This window comes from Plectrocnemia conspersa, unplaced genomic scaffold (genome assembly GCF_051122295.1).
Source record: "Plectrocnemia conspersa isolate PC_06_02 unplaced genomic scaffold, ASM5112229v1 ptg000014l, whole genome shotgun sequence".
NCBI classification, from domain to species: domain Eukaryota; kingdom Metazoa; phylum Arthropoda; class Insecta; order Trichoptera; family Polycentropodidae; genus Plectrocnemia; species Plectrocnemia conspersa.
Window position 1 is genome coordinate 29859336 of NW_028277178.1, and position 26172 is coordinate 29885507.

Below are 26172 nucleotides of genomic sequence, written 5' to 3' on the forward strand. Positions count from 1 at the left end.
CTCAACCTCTTAGATTTGTTTTGCGTAAATTCGTTCATTTATCATTAATAAAATTGAAATAAAATCAGGTTTCAAAAAATTGCGTTATTTATTTTCCAAGAAATGGCGTTATCTCACTTGGCGTAGCAACAATTTGTAAATTAAAATTACATATTTTTATGATATTTTGTAAACAAATGTGATAATTGCATTTATTATTTCAGCATCTTTTACACACAGATTCATATCACATTTTATTACCCTAATCTAACCCTAAGCAACGAAAATTGTACACTTTGATAACAAGAAAAAAACATTGTTTGTTTTATAAATAAATTAATGAGGTCCGATTGTCTGCGCGAACATTTTCGTCAAACTGAAATGATGACGAAACAATTGTTTTTTGGACCTTTTTGGTAATAATTTTTATTTTAGATATCTATTTAATTCATAGGATTTTTTATTAAGCTATAATATTTAGGCAAAAAAATACACATCAATGAAACGTACATGAAAACAACTTTTGTTTATTTTTATTACACCAAAAGCTAAAGTTCGTACACATTTCAGTACATTCAATCACCTTCATACATTTTTGAGGTGACCACAAATTTCAGGTACACAAAAGAGTAATTCAAACTTTGCCGACGCATTGTTAGATCTCAAGTCTATATTTCTTGCACTAACCCAATGTTTATTTTAGACATAATAGCGTCTGGGAGCAATTTCTTCGTTTTCTTTGTTGTCCCTGGGTATTTGAACTTTACGCTCTTCGAAAGCATCTCTAGACAAATCACCACATCTTGCCTTCGATACAATGCCTTAATTAGGTTACAAAGTTAGAAAGATAGCATTAATGTAATCACAGTACATCAATCTTTCGATTACGAATAACTTTTATTAGTAACTTAAATCAACAATGACTACTTTTGATATAAAAATGATATCGCTGTTTCAATAATATAAATAATTTTACATGTTACTGGTTTATAACCATTTTCATGTTTACAATTTTTATGAGCTAAAATTCGACATAAAAAAATGAGTATTAAACGATGGTAGTTATAAAACACTGGTAGTTGTAAAACACTAAAAAAAACTTTTAAAATTTATGTGAAATAAATAGAAAAAAAAATTACGTGATAATTCGAGTACTTTTCACTGAAAATCTAAAACTATCTCTAAAGCATTTTGTTCTTCTATTTAAATTTAAGACTGTTTTTATAATAGTCACCGATACGTTAAATTAGTGGGTTAGTGTGGTTATATTTTTATAATACTTTCCTATATGAAAATTAAGGTGTACTTTAATTTATGCTATTTTGCATTAAAATGTGTATTAAATATTATTTATATAGCTCTAGTTTAAATTTATATAAATATTGGTTTAATAATATATGTTAAAATGGGTCTAATTATTTTTTTATTAATTAAAATTTTATTTTTTATGCCAAATTTATTAAATTAAGTTTGAAGTTCAGATGTAAGACCAAGTATTAAAGTAATTAATTTTAATTTTTCCACCTCTTAAAATATTTATTTTAGATTTTAAACGATTTCTGTACTTAAGTATTTTTTTATTAAAATAATTGTTTCGTCACCGTACTTGCAATTTTTTATTTTTGGGATATCGTTAGATTATGAGATTAAAAATAAAACCGTCATTCTGTGTCGAAAGCTTTCTCTATATCTATAATTAAAATACACTTTATCCTTTTATATTAAAATTAGTCCATATATGCTCCGTCAAACTATTTAGTTGATGTGTTGTCAAATTTTACGGAAACCAACCTGTTTTCTATTCACATTGTTTTCAGTTTTTTAGTGAGTTTAAGCGATACAGAAAAAGCGCCAGCTAATTTATTTACTTTATTCGTATCAGCTATGATATTTTCTGTTTTAAATGATTTTATTATACTTTTCATAGTGAATTATTTGCTGGTCTTGGCATTTTTAATTTATGCTCTGAATTTTATTAGGAATATTTTTAATTGCTATCGCTTCAATAAATTATTTTTATATGCTTAACTAGCAATATGAATAAACCACTTCCGGGATGATAACGGGTGTCACATTTTCACATTTCCTCGAAAAGGATGCTGCACCGGAACAAAAAGAAACCTGCGGTTCATCCTCTGAAATGACTCGACAAAGACAAATGGGCTCTTTTTTGCCCTTAGACGACTTCATTTGCCATTTTCGCCATCTGCTGCGTTCGGTAATGGTCGACTTGCGTGTCTAATGAACGACTGCCGAATTTATCATCGGAGCTGGCAACAAAAAATGTTTCATTTTCTTTGTTAGGCTGTGGTATAATACATATCCAACGATTCCTTGTATCGAAAGAAATCGTTTTTTTACAAATACTTAAAAAGTCGTTACACTTGTGTGTGGGATGTCTCAAATAATTTTTAAGGCACAATACAATTGCATAAATTTTATAATAATAAATAAGTATATAAAACATGATGATGAAATTCATTTCCCAAATTAATATTAGATGTGTTCTGTTTTTACGTGGCTTTAATTCTGTTATTAAAATTTTTTTAAAGCCCTAATTATTAGAAATGCAAAATATTTTTATTATTTATAAACTCTTTTACTTGTACACAAACAACTTATTTTAACATTGTATTCATTATTCTTATTGTGCCTTATTTCCATATTAATGGTTCTCATATCATTACCTGGAATTGTGCTACAGTATCAAGTACATAAATAATAAAATTTATTAATAAATTTATTAGTAGAATTATTTAAAAAAATGAGTTCTCAAAATCATGCTTCAAGTAATTACATTTCACGCTTCAATAAGAAACACTAACTTCCGAATAATACACAGAATTATTCAAAATTTAATTGAATTACTACAGAGGAGGGTTTCTTAGCCCACGGGTTTCTATAATTCGCAAAGATAAGCACTCACTTCGAATTATTTCGTTCACTAAACAATGTCGGCCCTAGATGGATCGCCCACGAGCCTGTCACTTTTTATGAATAACGACGCGTTTTAGCCGACAAAACTCCAAGTATAATATAACCCCTTGGTTACCGATAATTATTATTGTTCTTCGCGTTTGATTGATTGTGATGTTTTCGTTCGGTCTGAAAAATAATCAAGCAACATCGTTTCGTATGTGTGTATATACATATATATATTTATTAAACAACGCTCGATATCGCAACAGTCAATATTGAGCTTTGGGAGTTCAAACATTTCGCCTACTTAACCCTGGTGCGGTTAAACATAAACTGATGTCTATTTATCCTTTGAAACTAACTATTAACACGTAGACGGTTGTGCGAAAATCTGGCGGATTTGGAATTTGGCACGTTTCTTGATATTTAGCTTCGATTATAACTCAATAGTTCGTTTATTCGTACAAATCAATTTAAAATATATAATTGGATCAATATTCTTAATATTACAAGCATTATATAATACGAGTGAATGTATATGTTTTAATACATTTTAGAAAAGTAGAGCAAATGAAACTTATTTTAGAACTGTTCGTTTCTTAAAATGCATACGTGAGAGACACAGTCAAATAAAAATAACTTATCCATTCCTCTATAACAAGGATTCCCAATATGTTTGCTTCATTTACTCTTTAACCATTTTTAAAATATAAAAACCTTCTTACCAAGATAGTTAAGCCTTAACACAAAATGTGCATTCATGTAGATTGAAAATATTTTATATATTTACATAATTTAAAAAATTTGATAGCAATAAAAAATGTTGATTATTTTATTTTACTATTCATAACTAATTATATAACATACTGAAGTAATCTGAAACGTATTTAAATAAATTAAAAGTGTAATATCTAGTTTACTTTATTTTATGAGGATTTTAATCAATGAGAAACCTGTAACTGTTTTTTTATTTATCAGTACTTTAAAAAACTTCTGACAATTTTATATTGCACAGATTGAAAATTTTAATGGAACATATATTTTACTTTCGAATCAGTTTTCATCCCAAAAAAATTCGTCTTGAAAATTATCAAACCCTTTAACATTTGATTGCCACACATTTTTTTCATATTATGTAAGAATTGCAAACAATTTCTTACCTTAAAAAAGGGATAAAAAAAACTTTTTTAAATATGAAGCAATCGTAATATTTTTTATACATAAAATTTGTTAAACGTATGTACATGGCAAAACCTTAAATTAATATTTTATATATTAAAAAATATTATGTGGTTTTCAATTTTAAAAAAAAACTTAATCATGAAATTTTACATCTTTTCTTTATATATTACAATTTTTAGTTATTATTAGACTGCATATGCAAATATTTTTTGTAAATAAAAATATAATATTTACGTAATAAAAAAATTAATATTATTTTACCTATTTTCACATTTATGCTGGCCACACATCTTCACATTTTTTACATCAGACACAAATTAGGTTATAAGTTCCTCATTTTGGGAAATGCATACAATACATCTTTAATTACGACAATGATAATTTTCCAACTCTCTTAATTCTGTTGAGGTAGCATTTGTAGTTGAAATAGGTGGTTGATTTTTTAATTGTAACCATTTCCACTGTTTTTTAAAATTATATTTGATGTTAATTAAATATGTAGCATACATTTACTACCCACGTTTATTTTAAATATAATATAAGAATTTAGGATCATACTGAAAAAAAAAGTTGAAGGATACTCTTTTCAATATTTTAGAGTTTTTTATCATCAAGGTATACAGCATTTTGTCAGCTATCTATACCTCTCATGTATTTATTATAATAAAAATTGCTTTGCATACCAATTAGTGTTTATTTGTATCAATTTCTTTGCTTTCTGATCTTTCAATGAGATTAAAAACTCTGGTTTGTTTCGAATGGTAGCAATGAAACTATCTTCGGATTCATATTCCATATTACTATCAGCACTACTCGCAAAATCCTACAGCGAATCGTCATTATTTAAAAAAAAATAGTTATCTTGGGAAAATTAAAAAAAACGTACATTTTAATTATTTATTTCCACTGTTGTAAATTCAAATTGATGTAAAAAACAATATATAACGGCACGCGGGAACTGTCAAGAGATACCGCCGTAACATGTCGAAACATGTATCGCACTTCTAATAATTTTGACATGTGCACCAAGGAGCGCGATCGCGCTCCTTGGCACTCAAATGGTTAAATGAATTACGAACTAAACTTATCTCCTTATTATTGTAATTGAACATATTTTTTAATGTTTTTGAGTACTGAAAAATTTCATTGCTTGCTTGGTTAACCTGCCAGGTCACGATGGTCATAATTTTAATAAATAAATAGCAAACAAAAAATCTTTTGTCTTTATTCTTGTGTTTTTAATAAACATTCCGCAAATAATGCTTTAACTTTGTTCAAGTAAATATAATGACTTAACAAAGCTCTGAAACAAACAACACATTTATGATTTTCTTCTTCATTGATGATGATGGACGTGCTATATTATTTAAACAAAATGTCGTGCTTCTTTTTCTCGTGATAAGCTTAAAGTTATGTGACTTAAACACAAGATGAAATTCATAATATGAATGGAACTTTTTGTGCAAAGAGCAAAGTGGACTGTCTACTTTGTGATACCCAAGAGATAACAGAGCCAAGCAAATCATAGGTTATTCCTCTCAGAAAGCAATTATACGGCTACACTCATTAGTATTACGACAAACGCACACAGTCAGTTGATTCTGATATTCTAATATTGCTTTTAAGCCGCATGGCCAGGTAGTCCCCGGTAGCCAGTAAGTGCGCCGAGTGAGGGGGTAACATTCTTACTTTAATCATGGCTATATCCGGTAGCAATCCCCTTACTAGAACTCTAAAATTCCATCCCCAGGGACAGTTCCCCATCGGTTGGAAAGCCCCTCTATAAAGTTTGTTTGTTTTTACGGCACCGCTGAAAGACTTACAAATTGTGTTTTGTAATAGATCAATTAACAAATATTCAAAACATTAAGAATTTGTAAATACTTTTCTTATAAAATTAAATTAAAACATGATAAACAATACAGCATACAAATGGTTAAAAACTTTTGAATTTTTAAAGATCCTTCTTTCATTCTGATTAATTTGACGTTTCAAGGTCCAAAAAGTTTTTTATTGGTTATTTACAATCCTGACATTATTTAATCTGAAATGCTCAAATAACGTTGTATGAGATATTGTCACACACAAACTATAGTAAAAAACTTTGTGCTCGTCATTGTAACCACTTGAACATAAATCTCAAAATTTATCAGTCGTTTGAATAATACATACAAATGTAAAATAGATTTTTTTTCTACACTTACAATAACACAATAAACTTTTATTTGAATGTATGAAATCAATGAAGTATTTTAATATTGTAATACGCTTTTAGGCTGAACTCATATCCGTCGAAGGCAAAGAAATCGAAAGCCATTACATATTAGCAAGAGAAACGATACAAAAGTGGAACTCGTCTTCCAAATGCTATTTGGTAATTGAAGGCCTGGATGCTCCGTTACAGGTTTGTGTGCTAATATGTTTTTTTTAATTTATTATATTAGGCCAGTCCGTAGATTACCTTAATATTTTTTTCAGGCCGGATCAAGAGCGCAGGTCAAAGTTGTATCCACGTGCACTTGCGAGAGAGAGTTCCACGTGGCAATCGTTACTGACGGACGATTGACCTTTTGGGCTGAAAGACCGACTAGTCACGGGTCTAATTATAATTCTGCGCGTGGTTCCGATAGCTCAGTAATTTGGGGGAATATGCAATTGGAGCCGGGCATTGTGGGAACGACCCATTGTAGTGTGCATTTCAGGTAATTATTACAAATTTTAATCAAGAAATCTATTATTAGCGTATTACTACAATTACACCGTAAAATTATAAATTCTGGATTAATTTTAGTAAATTTAATAAATAATAATAATTATATTTATAATACAAAATTGAACCTGATATTAATAAGACAACATCAACATATTCTAAATGCGGTCCAAAAAAATTATCGACCGCAATTCACAACCAACAATTAATCGCTAGCAGTTTACCGCTGCGTCAATTGGTCGCCAGCATATTTTATCGCAAGGCGATGCATATATTTAATATAAATTAATTGGTCATTATAAATAAAAAAAACAACGTGTTATTTTTACCATTGCAGTAAATAAATACAGTTATTGCCCAGTGGAATTATAAATTAATTGTTCGATACATTTTAGCTGGCCTATTTAGTAAAATTTAAAACTTCATTGTAACAGTTTCGAAACATTATATTTATTCGTTCAAGTTAGATTTGGCTTTGAACAGAAAATGGATTTGATCAACTGTAAATTTGAGTATTACAGACATTGTAAAACAGCATATAATTTATACATCTTAAAATACGTTTTGATTTAAAAAAACATTTTAGACTTGTCAATCAACTAATAAATATGAAAGTTTCTATAAACATGTCTTATGGCTTCTAGACTGTAAAATATGCTATAAATAATTTATTGACTATAAATTGTAAATGCGATCAATTGCTGGAGGTAAATTGCTTGAAGTGAATTGCGGGCAAAACTTCTCATAAAATTCTCAAAACACTAATTTTATATGTAGTAATTTATTTAAATGTCTTGACGATTTTTTACTAATTCTTATGATATCTTATTTTTAAGTTACTGCGTCACTATAGTCTTTAAATAATATTTAATTGTTTTAGTTGATTGCTCTGGCTAAAACTGGTCACAAAATTAATAAAAAATCTTTGTCTCGGTTTTTAATGGTCATATTGGTCGATTCGGCGTAGCTCCGCACGGTACATGTTCAGCAAAGCTCCCACATAGTTTAAATAAAAAGCGGAATACTAGTTCTGTATTGATTCAGATTATTCTGAATTGCTGTAGTTCGCAGATATATCTTTGCGAATTAATGAAAGTTGCAACATCCCTTCCAGTCTTCGACCTTCTGACTAATTTGAATTATACAGGATGGAACTAGACTTTTTTATTGTCTTTGTATAACTTCTTAACGTCTGTATTGTGTAGAATGTTGGTTCAAGGGATGCTTGGTAGATATATTCACCGGCCTTTTCTATTATTTTTTATTGGTGTTTATACATGTGTTTTAAAACTGTTTTATCAGTGATATGTGTAATATAATTTCACTGCAGCTGGGGCCGACTTTTAATAATAGCGCAATTTTATAAATAAAATTTCGAGTGCCGTCGCTGGGGCTAGAACCCGCAACCTCAGAGTTGCTAGTCTGAGATGTTATGGAACGCACTATTTTTGATTCATTGAGTAGGAAGTAAAGTGTTAATATAGGTTTAAAACATTATAAAAATTAAGTTTAAGCCGAAAGTTTTTTTTAGTTTATATACAATACTTTTGGGTTTTGTATTACGTCAGAGTCACCATTTTCAATCGTTTTTTCATGCCAGAGTCATCATTTTCGAGTTTTGAAACACTTTTGTAATGGTTCTTAAAATTACGTAGTGTATGAGATTTCTCTGTGACATTAAGATTTAAAACATAATAAATAAATTATAGCTTAATAGTTATATTTAATTTAACAATAGTTTTCCAGAAAGAATATAAACATTTTTCTCTAAAAAAGTCGTTAAATCTAAAACGGCAATTCTTAAATATTGTATAGCATCAAATTTTATATTTGTTTATTAATTGTTATTTTTATCCTCTTGGTTATTTTTTCTAGATCTTAAGCTAATTAGAAATATGTTTTAAAGTTATTATTTTATTATACGAACTTGAGTTACACGCTATATACTTTTTCTCTCAATCTTTGCATCGCTCTTTCGTCATAGTAATTTTTGTGTGAATTCAATATTTGTTTACGTTTATTATTGCCCTATTTAATATAAATTCGACGTAACAACTCAATGAAAATATCATATCCATATCGTTATTAAGAAATTCGCATTCCTAGCATCAAAATTTCATATCAACCCATTCATTATTTCCACATAATATTGTATACGAACAAATTGAAATGTTTCTGGGAATGTAAACATCACAAACGAACATATTTGTGCACATGGAATTTTTTGAACGAGATATCATATTTCTGAATTGCTTAATATTTACATATTTCGTATGTCGTGATCCTATTTAATATTAACGCATTTAAATTCACAAAACAATAAACCTAGCCGTTTTATTAGACGAGCTGACTCGGTAAATGCAATTAATAACACTCCAACCGCTCACCCTATATCGAATCAAGAACGACCAACAATTGTAACGCCTCAGAATCGGGTTTTATTTTATGAAGGGTCTGCCTTCTTCCAAATCTCCCTTTCACGTAAAATAAATAGAAGCCTACGCCCTTATATACGAAAGTCCGACCGCCGCGTCCGTTTTCGAATTACTTTCGAAACCCTTTTTTCGAGTGTAAATAAGATGCTATTGGGATACTTTCAAGTGGGCCCCCATCAAAGGCTAACTTATTCAATGAATATTTATTGCTTTTTCTTGAAGACGCGCGGCCGTATAGACAATAATTTGATATCGACACTTTATTATGCAAATTTGAGGTCATCGATCCGCTCGGGGTAATTGAAGGTTCTAATACTCTACATAGGGTGAGGCTCGCAACCGAGGTTATTAATTAACCAGGCGAATGTTAGCATTTCCTCGATATCGTAAAGAGCCCTTGAGTATATGTGCATAAAATAATATTAATATGTTTACATTAATTTAAATAATAAAAATAATATATCTTCGAATACTAAATAAGATTGTCTTTAATAATCGAATCGGGTCTGACCTAATAACTCTGCAATTTAATTCTGACTCTCTTTTTTGCTCTGAGCTCTCTATCACTTTCTACTCAAATAGTATCTTGGATTTTAATACTATTTTTTCTACTTGTATATTCGAAATTGTAATACAAGAAATTTAAAACAATATTAAAAATTTGCCTTTAAATAATAGCATCTTAAACAAAACTGTGTTGACAAAAGTGCGTCGACAAAATCGTGCATCGACATAATCACGCATGACAAAATAGCCCAGGACTGTAATTAATTCAAATTCAACACCAAATCTCACTTGATTAAGTCGTTGATCTACCCTCATTTCTACTCGAGGTAAATAAATTATATTTTAACATCTACTCGAGGCTACCACATAAAATACAACTTTTGTTTTGGCTTGGAGTACACGAGAACTGGTCCAGCCAAGTATTTTTTCAACATTTTATTATAAAGTTTTGACATATTTAATATTTTTAAATATGAATTTTTATGTAAAACTACATAATTATATCATCACTGTACTCAGATTATCGTATATAGAGACAAATTTTAAAAATATATTGTTTTACTTTCTAATTTTGTCGGAACATTTTTGTCAGCGCAATTTTGTCCTGCGCATTTTTGTCAAAATTTTTGTTTAATAAAAACACACAGAATTATTTTTAATACATGTGTTATAAAAACAAGTTTCTTGATATCTTCTCAAACAATATTTTTATTGGCAATAATTTGTATTTTATAATTATTTCTATTTTTAGTATTTTATATGTCTGACTTTATTTTTTCTATATAGGTAGCATTATGCTTTAGCCTTTAAGAAAATCCTATTCTGAAACCAACTTTTAACACATTTTTGGGGCTTTTAATAATAATATACAAGGAAAGCAATATTTTATATATAAAATTTTGTGTTTGCCAAAATCACCTGAATTTGTATCCTCCGTTATTAAAAAAATATTTCAAGGCATTTTGGCTAATTAAGTAAAATATAAAATTTGCGCAAATAAAAAAAATATGTGTGAATATTGATAAGGAATTATTATATATTATTCAGTGAATCGCTATAGTCTTGAACATCTCTCAGAACTTTTTTCTAAACTTCGATATACTAAATGTTCTTTACAATCGATCATAGGCTATATATATTTGAGTATATACAATAGTTTAAGATCCAATTTATGTTTTAGATTTTAATATTTTTAGAAATCCTACAAATATTTTAAATTGTGTCTTTTTATAATATACATTTTTTGTCATAATAGAACTTTCTAAATAGCATTAGTCCTGAGAATATATTTTTAGTTTACTTCGTAAGAGTTGAAATAAAATGTCAACTTTCACATCATTAGCACCTTTTAATGAGTTGATTTTTATTTTCTATATTATTTTTATATTATTTAAATATTTTTACACCTACTTTTTAAAATAAAACGTATTTATATAAAAATAGTATTATTCCAAAAAAAAAAAATTTTATGCTACATACATAAATTGCGTTAAAGAAATAAATTTATTAAATTATAATTAAAGTTAATATTTTTATTAAACCCTAATTTATTATATTTTACTTAAAGCCACTCTAAAGCTGATTATATTAAATATGTATTATATAAAACTTGTCAATCATTGTGTTAATAAAGGGCAAGTCTAAATATATTTTCTCTGTGAATACTATTTAATTAATAACAATATTCGTAATTCTGTTTTATAATAATATCATTTTTTTTAAATGCTTTTAACTTTTGCGAAAGCTCATTTTATTATTCATAAGTTATTTCGAATACTCTCTGACCTTTTCCTGTTATTATATCGGGTGCGGTATAACTTTTGTTTTGAAAAAAGTGATAAAAAAAAGCTTTTATTATTTTATTTCCCTGCAGAGATGGGAAACAGCATATTAGGTCCGAAAATTTCCTTCACATTTTCCCTTTCCGTTTCTGCATATTTAATGAAAGGGATTTAGCGGCTTTGCGTACGCCAAAAAAAGTTTGCCTCCCCTAATACTATCATCTCTAGACTTTTTCTTTTCCATTCTTGTAATGAATGCACTTTATTATTTTTGATGTCTGTTACGACTTTTTTTTAAGTAACTGACTTTAATTTCGATTCTCTTTCACAACACAGACAATTTTTAATTCTTAATAATGAAATATATTATTCTAAACTAGCTTTTCTAATGTAATATCGTACTAGTTTATTTTTTCTAGTACGTGTTCTTTATTAAGGATTGTCTTAATGAATATTTTAAATAAATAAATATTTAAAGGACGATGTTTTAAATTTTATTTTTAATAATTAATATTCATACATATATTTATAGTATATTATCATAAATAATTAGTATGTTAAGTTGGTATTGGCCGCATCATAAAATACCCGTCATGATAAGTGCATTTATAAATAATAAATAGCGATTTAAATATTAAATTTGTAACATATTAATACGATTGTATGTGAAGTACTGTATAATTAGGTATAAATATTTAAATACATACAATGTTGATTATTAATAAATTGCTTTTTTGCAAATACTTTCAACATGTATTTATATATTTATAAACATACTTTTACATTTGAGTCACCATGTAAAAAACGAACATAGGTACTAACGTGTTTTTTAAATTTTTAGGCATTGACTCTTTTTGCTTTTATATCTCTCATACATAAAATATAATATTATATAAATACACGTTGCCAGGTGTCAGTTCCGATGAAACGCTAGGTTTGCGCTTTCAGTAATGAAAAATCTTCGTGTTCCGGTCCCTTGGAGGATCTTATATTTATTGGACGTGACATCCCGGGCAAGATGAGAATCGAAATGAAAAATAAAATAGAACAAAAAAGCGAATCCCATCAGCCATTGTCTGAAGATGACCGAATTATATCGTCCCGAACGGAACGTTTCAATTTCATTTGCTTTGTCCTGTCCGATGGAGATATCGCCGGCGAAGACAATATCGTGCCAAAGATTGATTGATCCGGTGCATCATTACTTTTATCGGCTATAACGTACCACTACTCTAAATCCTGGCTGTGCAGATGAAAAACATTTTCATCGGACAGTCCCGAGATAAGTAATTTTCCTAAGCCCGCTGAACAGCGAGTCTTCAATCAAACGGAATTACCAGGACTTATATCGACTTTTGTACCATTCTGTGTCCTTTCAATCGCAAAGACGTGTTCTTCTTATTGTCTCTAGATGTCTTATTGTCTGTTGTCAGTCTCGTTGATAAATGACAGCGCTTTAGTTACAACCATGTGTGAAATTATAATTTTTTAAAAGATTAATAAGTCCTTTGTATACTAAATACAAGTTTTAAATTAATTTATTTTCATTTAAGCAGGAACTGAATTTTTTTATATGATGTTTTACCTAAACAGATGTGTTTTAACTAGAAATACGTTACTTAATTTGACTTCAAAGTCAAGATTTCTTTGCCCGATTTTTCTTTATAGTTAAGGCGCAAGTGTTTTATCCAGAAATATTTTTTTTGAAGACTTGGCAGTGACGTTAAAACAGGGGTAAAGATTTAAGATGTACATTTAGTATTGTAAAAATATTTTCTAGTTCCCCAATTACACGCGCTCAAATAGCACGCCCCTAATTTACCGTGTTATTAGGGAGTCTACTATTTATTAGTTAAGCATAAGATAAAATCACGTTGACAAAATGTTTTAAAAGCTATATTTAAATATTTAAAATCTGTTATATTTAATGCAATTTTTATGCATTTTTTTTTTGGTAAATGTTACGAAAACAATATATTAATCTATTAGCATTTTTTATGCTCTTAATATTAAAAATGTAAATAGTCTACCATACTATTCTACCTAGTTTTAAAGTCTAAATTATTAAAAAATATATTTGCCGTATTGGTTTTTAACATATTTTAGTAGATAAACATTATTTTAGGTATTGTTGCCACAATTTTATTTTATTAACAATAAAAAAATCTTTTAAGTTTTACTACGAATTATTAAATTGATTTCGAACGTTTTTTTAGGACATGATTCCAAAAGTTAAGTAAAAATATTTTTGTAAATGATTTCATAAATAAGGAGATGAATTTCATGACTGATGCACAATTGGTGTTCTGTCGTGACAAGAATTTTATTGTCTAATTTGACAATTGCATCATCAATTTAATACCAACTATATTATTACCCAATAAAATATATTGATTTTAAGTAATCTTAAAACTTTCGAGATTATTTTTACTAATTTCGAGATTCATAGGTATTATTAATCGTCAGGAATCTAAATATTAGATTCTCAAGTAACGATTACGTCCTTTATTCTTGCTTGTTTTGACCAGGACGTTTGCGCTAGAGGATTCACGAGCCATTCATTGTCTCAAAATAATTTACATTTATTGAATTTATGTGTGCCCTATTTTTCAAACTATTTTTCATTTACAAAACATATCTCACAAATATGTATGTACATTAAATTATTTATAAGGCTAACATGACCTGTAAAGCGTGCATAGTTAGATTTATATTAAAAAAATGATCACAATATTAAGATGTGAATACATATATTAGAAAAATAAAATTATATATTATAAAAAATATTAATTGAAAAATTTCTAATAAAACAAGTAATCGCTTATTTTTGACTGCAAGACAAGATCAAATTTAACTTTTTGTGAGAATAAGAGAATAAATCAAAAATACGCTAATTGGTTTGTGTATTGATTATATTATCGCATTGAAAAATAATGAATTTCTTAAAATTGCGTGAATATTATTAGCAACATCAAAGCCCATAGAAATAACTGAAAAATATTTGAGCGAAAAATATTTTATATTAATAATAGCATTAATGTTATATTAATAATTTATGTAGCCAAAAGTGCTTTTAAAATATCAACTTAATGTATATACAAAGACTTATACACTAACTGATTCGCTTATGACTATCGCTATCCAGCTCCTTAATACTCTGAAATTTCACATTGATTTATAATATTTATTGTCAGATACTAGGAGCTTTTCCGGTTCGTATAATTTTATTTTAATATTATTTTTTATATGACGAATTATGGTAACTGCTATTTTTATATAAATATTTTAATTAAAATTGTCTCGTTATTAACATTAGTTAAAAATCTTGCGTAAAAGTGAATCAGAAATCATTATTCGTATTTATTTACAAATTTTATATTTGCTCTTGCCACAAATTTTTCAATGTAATATTAATACCTATGTAATTTTACAGCTTTTTAGTGAAACCCGATATGGCACCATCAAGTCAAATTCTCGTTTACTACATAACAGCTGACGGAGAGCCAGTCAGCGACGTGAACGACTTTGAGGTCCAACTACAGCACAAAGAGGTATTTGTTTTTGCATAATATTTATAATAATTAAACTATCGTTAGTAAGTAAGGGGCTGTTTGTTATTAATCTCGCTCGGGTAGACCTTACATCGAATCGTTCAAAGTTTACTTACATAATACGAATTAAATTCGAAATACAAACACTGGCGCAGCGTATGATACTCAATTTGTCTTAATAAAATAACAATTTACGTTTCTGCGTTGAGGTATTATAATGGTAGGTACGGGGAGGACCGTGCACAAATCATCGTCCCTCATCTTGGACCCTTCGTTGTTGAACTGGCGAAAACTTTCAAAGCCAAACTAACCGGTCCCCTGGGGGCGCAACTTTGACCGAGGAACAGAAAACTTTGCCCCCAAACGAGAGGTACATATAACAATGATACTGCAGCGGATCATTACTGTCACACAATTTACAACACTACGGCGAAAAGTACTTTTAGACCTACGATTCGATGGTTAAGCACAGACTGGATTAAATAGTACAGGGTTACTCGGAGAACAATTAACCTTTTCGTGAATTGTGCCCCGTGTTATATAATACTTTGAGCCCTTCGTTAGTTGGTCGATAATGATGAGATTTTCTCCCTATATATAATGTGTGAATAAATGAGGGAAAATTATTTAGTTGAGTGTTTACAATATTGTAATGCCATACCACTCCTTATCTAGCAGCAAATATTATTATGCTTGTAAACATTTATATAGCACCATATAAATTATTAGGATGATTATATATAATGAAGAAAATATCGCGTTATCTTTAAAAACACCCCCCTTAAAGTTGACACTCATTGGAGAGAGCAATGTCATAACGATAATGGCATTTGATGCAAGGCCTAAGGTGTATGTCTTGAGTTTTTTACACTGCGGTGAAGGATGATTAATTATTATTGACTTTTTTAAGTTTGTGGTTATTGTGCAATATTGTGTCTCATGCACGATTTTTTGTCATTTGAAGCATAAATTATTGTTTACATGCGATCCGAATTCTACACGCTTATAAAATTATTTATTTTAATTTATTGTACATTTTTACTAAAACAGGCGAAATTAGATTGTCTTTGCTTGGTTAAAAAAACATTTTTTTTTTAAACTTACTTCTTGTACTTTCTCATTGAAATATATTTAGGTTTTAGCCTAAAAAATGTTTAATTCTCTCACATTTCACTTACCAAATATTGCTTGAACATTTTTTAGTTCAATTACATCGGTTATGATTCATCTACTTCAAAGACAGCTCATTTTTATGTTTTCCAATAAAACTTTTTTCTGTTCCAAACTCTTGGCAGAATATTTTGAAAAATCATATAAAGTCCATGAGCTTATGAAGTTGAGTATTCAACTTTTGGTGAATATAAATATTATCAGTATTGATAGAAGAGTTTATAAATGTATTGAATAAATATGTTATTCAAAGGCAGATCTTGTTAGCATAAACAGTAAACTTTCATTGCATTTACAATATAAGTTTTTATATAGATCAAATCATTTATTTTAATAATAATGTGTGCAGAATTTTGTGCAATAAAAACCCTCTTTATCTCACAAATACTAAGGGCTTAGTTCAAGCACAAAAAACAGTTCATCTAAGAGTTACTTTAAAAATATTGGTCAACATGTTCCTATTTCTATAATTGAATACGTCATTTCAAATTAATTTTTCTCCTTTAAATGTTTTACAAAAATAACTTTGACTAATTATTAATTGTTTTTTAATAATACTTCGACTTAAGTTTTACGAGAATAACTTTTACTTAATTAGTGCTTCGCTTATTATAAAAAAAGCGTTTTTAACTTAACATATATAAGACCTCATTTTATAATTACAAAAAAAAAATACATAGAAAATATGTTTTATGAAAATATATAATGTTTTATTTTCTCATATTAATTTAAATATATTGATTTTTATTTTTTATATTCGATTGCAGTGTTAGTAAACACGACTTACTCTTTGTGTATTAAATTTTAATTAAAAACCTATGCTTAATGGAAAAAATAAATCTATTGAAAATTAAATTCAAATGTGAATATGATTTCTATAGACGCTTATGCCACACCCTGTATAGCCAAAATCTGATACAATTTTCAGAACAACTTAACACTTACACCACGTATAAGATATATTATTATATTATCGTATTCGTGCATATTTTGCACGAGATAAAATTTGTCAAGCAAATTTATGGCAACGTCATGTACATTTCTATAATGCGAAAAGTTTGAATAGGAAAAATGAAAAACGCCCCTACGCCATAGAGGCAGTGTGAGAGAGGGAGAGAGAGAGAAAGAAAAAAAGAGATGGAAATTGCCACATTGGGCATCAAGTATACCATTTCCAAAAACCAATTATCATAATTCAGTTCCAAGTCTGAACAGCCGCCGCAGGACGTTAGATGTTTTCGGGCGGTTTCGACTTAAGATACTGCCAACGATAAAGGCTAAATTTTATCGGGAAAACTCCTACACCAACCCTTGTGCCTATTATATATATTTTAAAGTCAAAAAATGGTAGGGGAGGGTCCATCCTTTACCGAGAAAAAGTTTACCCATAAACATGTTATGTGTGTGAGATGTTATATAAAGTTATTTTTGGCGACAAAGCGCAAACACTTTTCCGTTTATGGAGGTACATAAATAGTTAAGTGTATCATACTTGAAATGCCACGATCGGATCGTTAGCATGTTTAACACATATTTTATTAAAAGCAGCATCTAAGCATAGATATCTCATCTGAATATTATTAATATATAAAAATGTGTTTTAATTTGAAATATTATTGATTCCCTTTTACTAAAAGTTTCCGTTAGATGAATTATTAAACATTTTTTATCATAAAGAGTACTGAATGAGTCAATTATGCTGTTGGTTAATGAGGAACGTAGGTCCTTTAAAGACGCTGCATTTATGAACTGCAGTCTAATGGTATTGATTTCCTGGAGAGTATAGGCGCAATGTCGCAGGTCTGAGAATATGGTCCCTGTAGCACAGCTCTGGGAGTTGCAGCCTCTGAATCCAAGGGCAAAGCCCTGGTGGCAGGCCCAAATTTCACGTCAACTGCCACTGTTCTCAAATTACTGCTTATAGTTTTTGTTGTAATACAAAAGTATTTCAATATGTCTGAATTACATTGTCGTTGCATCAAAATTATTATTTGAGCTTGTTAAATTAAATTAAATTTACTGTGAATCGTAGTTTTCGTACATCCATCAAACAAATAGTAGTCATATCCGTTATTTTTCTAGTTAAATAAATTTATGCCGTAAAATAATTTCTCTCGTTTTATGTTGATGATGGTTAAATCCACAACAAGGCTTCAAATATGCACTTAAAATTAAAATATTTACAATTAATAATGGATTTAAATGATTTAATGGAGTTGCGAGAGTTTTTAGAATTCGTCAAACCATTAAATATTCCTCAAATAATTTCTTTGCTAATTTTAAATATTTTTGCGTTTGAAGAATATCTAGAGAAGTCATTATTTTTTTGATTGATGAAATATTATGGATTTTGCAAATAATTAATGACATCAATGTCTGGTTTCTTCGATTATATAATTCCTCTATTATCTCAAGTTAGAATTTTAAGCTTAGCTCAAAATTGATATTTTCTAATTGTTTTAACAAAAAATTAAGGCCCCTTTGGCTATCAATAATACTTGTAAGACAGTTGTTAATATCAGCTGTTGATGTTTTACAAATACAATATTACAAACCTTTTATTTTGAATTCAAAATTATTTTGCATTCTGCGTAGTTTGTTTAATTGGAGCGGGTTCTTAGATCACCATAGCAAAGATAAAGCCGCCGGCCGGTTAGAGCAATAGAAAATTTAAAAAAAAATTATTGCTTGTTAAAATACTTTCGAACATCTTTTATCAGAGTGTCTTCTTTTATTACTTAAGCAAAAATAAAACATTTTAAAAATATTAATACAAATTTAATTTTATATAATAAAAAATGCTTTATAAGATTTCTCGATTTAACATTTTTTTCGAGAAATTTTCGAGAAATAACTTAAAAAAATAGTAACGCATTATGCTATCGCCAGTTATGTCTTTATCAATGATTTGCAATTATTGAATTTAAAAAATGGAAATAAAATTATATTTGTCATGTTAATGGTTTATATTAATATTATTATTCTAAAAATGTATTATAAATATGCTGGTAGTATTTACATAAGTTATTTCTTATCATTCACCGCTTTTAATCGTCGCTTTAAGAGCAATTTTCTAAAGGAACATATCGGTGCAAAGGATCTGCGCTGTGCCTTATCTGCCTTGCTTGATAATTCCCTTATCATGACCGTAGAAATTACTGCTAATTAAGGCATTAGAATTCATGGGGGCACCGTGTCTGGCTCGACTCCCTACCCCCAACCAGCCGGCACCATAATGTATACAAATGTCTCAGATAATCTAATAATTGAGGGCCAGAATTTCGAACCAGCACCTGGCCCATTTTCTGCGCATTTGAATAATTGGCAAATTCGGCCCTGTCACCCTAGATCGTTGACGGTTTTTTCATCCTATTTTGGATATGCTGATGTACTTCTATCAACTTGATGCACGTCAACATTTTTATTTTTGCTGGAAACTCGTTAAATCCGGATGTATTCAATTGCAAACTGAGTCGGTTCCGGGCGACCACAATAATTCCGCTCTACGTTTAGCTACAGCCGGAGCTCTCGCTGAATACGAGGCACAGAAGTCTCTGACAGACATGTTCGTCCAGGCGTGGACAAAGTTGGTACTCGAACCGCACTCGCTTTACATTCGCCAGCTTATGTGCTTCGCAATAAATTGAGCTTTGCGCGAATAATGGCCCCAAGGCCGGAAACAAGCCGTACACAGTCTTTTGTACTATATTTTTACATATAAAATATCCTCTTATTGTATGAATAAATAAAGTTTGAGACATAATTGAGTCACTCAGATAGATGTAGGTTTTAGAAATAAATAAATAATATGGCAAAGATCAAATGAACGAAAAGTATGATGAAAGATCAAAGTAGTCTTTATGTATTATCAATATAAAATATAATTTAATAAATATATTCTTTAAAATCATCATATGAATATTTTACTTTACACAGGTGAAAAAAAAATTGGAATTAAAAAACATCATATCAGCCAAAGGGTTAATATAAACTTTTTATATGCCGTTATTAAACTGTGTAATAATGGTTCCTGAATTTTACGAGCCTGCAAACAGCCATCCTGTTTTTGCGCTTCACGCAAATTTTCCATGTATTCATTAATCCTTCAACATTTTAAATTAATTCCTTAAATTGTTCATTGTCAGATTATACAGAATTTCATAGCTACTCTTACATATATTTTAAATCACTGAAATTAAGTGCAAATGGAATTACATTATAAATATTTTCAGTATTTTTTTTAGTCTTTTTCTTTATGGAAATAATATGATGTTGGTGAAAAGTATAGATAGTATTTTTTTTATTAAATACATGTAAGATATTTTTAATTAGCACAAGTAGCTTATTGTTAGAGAATTTTAAATACCTAATATATACGATTTAGCTCAATTTAATTATACATCACCATTTTCATCCGTGAGACTAGGAAAATCATAGTAAATTTAATCTGTGATGATGGACCAGAATTATAATTATACAATATTGACTAATTCTGATCTCACAGACACAATTAAAATTTTAAAAAAATACGGTCCACATAGAATTTTTGTCGTGCTGATAGGAGTTTATAATATAATATATATATTAATTAATTAATATTAGCTAATAGCTAATGGTATTTGTAACATAAAAATCATAAAAAATAATACAAAATATGATTTACTACTTTTAAATTATTTGCTTTTTATTGCGTAATCAACTTTATGAGAATTTACTTCTTAATTTTTCTCTAAAATACTTATAAAACTACAGTAATATCTCATTTTTGAACTTATAAAATAAACATTTTTAATATAATATATTATATATTGAACATCTTATGATTCAAATTTTTCATTTTGCTTCTCTCTACAACAAAAACATTTATTTTCATTTATAATGTTCTATTGATCCATTTTGTAAATCTTATAACATCATATTATCACATTTATTTAGCACATTCTATCCTGACTTTCGTTTCCATTTTTGTTTATTTTTGCAAAAATTGAGATTGTCACGTACAAGTTGTGTGTTATTATTATTTGTGGGTACGTCCATAGGCTTAAAACGTCTTTAAAATGGGCTTAAAGCTTAATTTCTGACATTAAGTTGGGCATCAGGGCATGCGAAGAGAGAAGCGGCAGCTTCTGCGATTTTCGATGGTCTATAATTGGCTTGGTCTAAGTTCGTATGAACGCGTTCTCGTATTTATACCCATAGCCCCCTCCATAGTAGATTTCGTTTTCCATCCCTTTCGGTAGGACGGCCAATTACAAAAAGGTGGCGTTAAGAAGTATTTTTTTAAACAAAGTATTTCGTCTCTAGCATGTGACGCCAAAAGACCATCCATGCGAAGCCTAATAGATATTGAAGCTACGGGTTTCTATTGGACCGGTATGTAAGGACCGACACTCAACCATTAGGATCAGATGATAACATCCACACTATTTTAATTCTTAAAGTTCTCATGCCTTGTGATCCAAAATGGATGTTCAAGCGTGAATCTTAGTAAAGTTGTTAAATAAAGTCTTTAAAGACGTGATCTTCGGTTCTTAATTGCCTCATTAGTGGAACTGTCAATAACAAGTATTTTTTTTAACAATTTGCCATTGGTCATCAGAGCAGATTACCTAAGGTCGTTTAGATGGCAATCTTGAATGCATGTGTTATTCTATCTCTTCTTAATTTTACTTTGCCTCAATCTGATTTTACTATGTGTTTTATTTTAACAAAGAAGTCTCTTTTTGTCTTAGACGTTTAAATCCCGAAACTACTATTGTCACTGTTTTTTAATGATTTAATAACAAAATATTCGTATTTTCACGCCTGTAAATTTGGCTAAAAGCTTTTTGCCTGATTATGGACCTGCTCATTTAATCCTTCCATTGGGTGGTGCAATTCTAAATGGAAGGGTAGTTTAATTTATGAACCTGACCCAATATTGTCGCAAAATAATTAAAATCGTAATTTTTTTTTCATTTCACTTAACTCATATTTCATTCTACACTATATACATATTTTTAACTGAGTTTATAAATAAATATATTTTTTATTACATATAAGATATTTTATATAAGCTGAATATTTTTAAAGCTTAAAAGGTTTATGAATTCTATTATTTATTTGTAATTTTCTAAACGTGCTTTTGACGTATTCATTTACTTTATTTCAACAGCATTTTCAATCTGAAAATGTTGCCACCCCCGAAAGTTGTATAGATACATCCTGCTGTATATATATATATACGGAATACAAAGGAGACAATAGTGCGTTTTTATATACGCCATGCCTCGTAAAAATGAACAGCCAGTTTATGGGCGCCGCAGGAAAGAGTCAAGCGAATAAATTAAGTGAAAGCCAACAAGAAAACAAACAAGCAAACAAACACACAAGTACAAACTGTATAGAGAGAAACGACCACGCGCGAAAGTCGGAAAAGTCGGAAAATTCTCCGCCGTTGCCTTTCTCGTCATTTTGTACTTGATGCGACCAATCGCCAACTAACGGTTTATTTACAGTGGATTTTTATTGTATTTATTTTAGTGGATTTTATTGGATGTATTTTTTCACGAGTCTTTTTTGCCACCAGATATTGCTTGTTAAGGTTTGTAAAAAAAATCAAACTGTATAAAATACAATAGCGCAGTCGAATTTCATGTTTGGCGATTTCGGACGACGAACTAGCAGTTCAATTAAAAAATATAAACCGAAAAACTAATATTAACCGTTTGCTTTGTATATTAAAAATATCATGTTGATTTTTGATTCATAGAAAAAATAATTTCAGTTTAACTGACACTACAATAGACTTTAGTTATGGGTTTTTCTTAATTGTGAACCAATATACAAATATATGTATATTGATCATCAACGATCAGAATTTTTATTGTTTGAAATTTATTTGTGCGCAATTTTTGTTTGCGCAATATTAAATGAACTATTTTTTCACTATGAAACTAAGTCAATATTTTAATTTATTGGCAGTTAACGCAGGAAATCCTGTTTTACATTTACTTTGTCTCAAATAAAGATAAATAACAGTTTTAGTCTCAAATTTTTGTTACAATGACATATGATATGATTAATTAATTCAGTTGCTATTTTTAAAAAGTGCTAAAGTTGTACAAGTGCATTATGAAACATTGAAAATGTTTATTTGAAAGAATCTTGTTTGCTCTAATATCATTTCTGATGCAAAAGTAATTTTAAAAAGAAAACATGTCGTTCATATTCTTTTGCAATTTAAAATTTCTATAGTTCTATTTTTTAATAAATGCTTTCACTTAGTCTGATTGCAACAGTGAATACATTTGTGGTACGTGAATTAATTTATTAGAATCAGATAATTTTTCTAAAAATAGTTCCGTGATATATTTTTATATTATTTTCAAGTATGAAAAAAACAATGTTCTTTATTTGGTAAAAATAAAATATGTATTACTAATTATTTATATGACTTTAAATTGCAATTTACAAAATGTGTTACTCCCCTCCTAGCAAATATATCTAGGGATAGGTTTGATTAATTGTATATATATTTAAAAACAAATGTTTTTAATTAAATATCGGCTGTAGGCCCTCGAAAGTTTCGATCTTTTTTAATTCAAAATAAATTTATTGTTATTTTTTAATTTTGCATTTTACTTTTAGTTTGATCAAGAAATTTTGTAATTTTCTCTTTTAATTTTAAAGCCAACGCACTTCATATTAGTAAAGAAGTAAAGTGTATTTAGCTCTCATATTTTTACACAACTTTTTTATCGACCTCGCTTTTAAATGACTGTTTATGATGTAATTTATAACTTTGGTAACTGCTCTTCGAAGTATTCAATTTATCCAAATAACATCAGATGCTTTATTTTCAACTAATGCTTGAAGTCCTGATATATGTTTTATCATTGACTATAAATCTAATGCAGTTTTTCGACTCTATGTCATTCTTATAAAAAAATGTTTTTTATATTTTATTTAAAATTTCAGTAGACATATCTTTTTTAGAAATTAGGTTGAAAATGCCATCATCCTGTATACTATTTTTTAGTAACATATTGAAAATATGCAATTAAATTAGCATATTTTGCCTTATATATTGCAGTATCTACGTGTGTTGCGAATTACAAAGATCTTCAGATATATAATCAATTTTTTTCCTCAACTATATTAACAGCAAACGGCATCTGTTACAACTGTTCTGCATTAATTAAATCAATAACTTCTGGCCAAATTAACTTTTTTTCTATTGTGTTTTTGACATTTTGCCATTTTGTTAGTAACTTGATACGTTACAAGCAAAGCACTTTATAGCGCATGTTTTTTTTATTTTTAATAATATTTTTCGAACCCATTCTATGAATTTACCAATGTATTTAAAATGCATAGTTGCAATATGACTTTTTAATTTACATTGTTTTATAATATCTAAAGCCAAAACTTTCGTACAAACCAAACACATTGTTTTTTAAGCCACTTATCATAATACTTATGAATCTTAATGATAATAAGGATGAATCGTATTTTGCTACTTTGTGTTTTCTATTTTCTTGTTCCATTCCTATCATCTAGTGTCAACGTCAGTATCCACGTTATTAATTTATTTTCTCTTGTAAAATATTGCGAAAAAAATTATAATTAAAGATTTAGAGTTAAGCTTTTTGCGATCTTCGGTATAGAAACAGTAGTGTTAAAGTATATGTATAAATGTATATGGTATATATTGTTCTATACAAACAGTATTATTGTAACATGCATTTAATTTCCTCTATATTTTTAAGGTTTCCTTATCTACGGAGGAGAATAAAACTTGGCAGCTGGGCGATAAGGTCACAGTTGTCATCAAAGCTGAACCCAACAATTTGGTGTGTTTGATTGGAGGCAGTGCTACCAGCGACAAGTTTGACCCATTTAACAGGTATTTATCTTCCTTCACACACGGACTGATATCATATTTCATAAAAAAAATCCTTCCACGTAAACAGTGAGCGATAAACCGAATTTATTCGCAAAACGCGCGACACTTTTCCATTTTCAACGTAGCGACGGTAAATCATTTAAAACTCAAACCAGGTGTGTTTATTGCCAATACTGCTCTCTATTCACGTCAGAATGCTTGACTTAAATTGGAGTATAACTGGTTTATGTCGCGTTTTATCTCTTTTTCGAACAATATTTGATCGCGTGAAATTGATTGTCGTCAAACCGCTAATTGTTTAACCTGGGATAATGGAACACCTCAATTTCAGGCCCGTTCCTATCTACTTTGGCTTCCTCTTACATAAACACAAGTGTGCGTTTATAATTTTACGGAACCGACGAATAGAATGTCATTAGAGCAGCGTTGTAATTTATTTTGTTTGAAGAGTAAATTAACCAATTAAGGAAGCTTGGTGCCATCCATCCCGGTGGCCGAGTAAACTTTTTGACGTTGTCACCGGCATGCTTCCGGAAGATTGGTTAACATATTGAATTACTCAGTTAAATATACAATAAAAATATTTTCATATAATTTTGGCCATATTAATATGCAGTTTGGTGGTTTTATTTTTTTATTATAAACCTCTAATATGCGTTTAATTTTATTGTAAAAATAAAACAAGGTAAAAGTAAAATCAATCAAATTAATTTTAGGGCTTCATCAATGTTCGTTGATGCAGTGAAGCTTATCAAATTACGTTTTATTGAAATTAGTACTAGCTCAATAATAATTTCTACAGATGGATAAAACAAACTTTATATTTAGTATTTAGAGCATTAATATTTTCATGTTTTAATATAGCATATTATATTAACTACCACGATTTCTAGACAGTAACTTTTAAATTCAGTTGAGGAAAAATTTACATGTTTACTTATAGAATCATATTTGATAATAATTATTTTTTTATAAACTGGCTTAATTTAGGTGAACTTTAAATGTAAACTATAAATGCCACTTCTTTCATATTATTTCATTAAGGAAGCTC

General features: G+C 28.9%; 1 protein-coding gene across 1 annotated transcript in view; it reads left to right on the forward strand.

The window, feature by feature from the left end:
* The window catches only part of LOC148226760 (C3 and PZP-like alpha-2-macroglobulin domain-containing protein 8), a 246540-nt gene that overhangs the window by 169508 nt on the left and 50860 nt on the right, over positions 1-26172 (forward strand). The window contains exons 8-11 of the mRNA XM_088203337.1: positions 6356-6484; positions 6559-6782; positions 14947-15064; positions 24985-25121. Of these exons, the coding sequence (XP_088059463.1) occupies positions 6356-6484; positions 6559-6782; positions 14947-15064; positions 24985-25121 (608 nt within the window). The remainder of the gene's footprint in view (positions 1-6355; positions 6485-6558; positions 6783-14946; positions 15065-24984; positions 25122-26172) is intronic.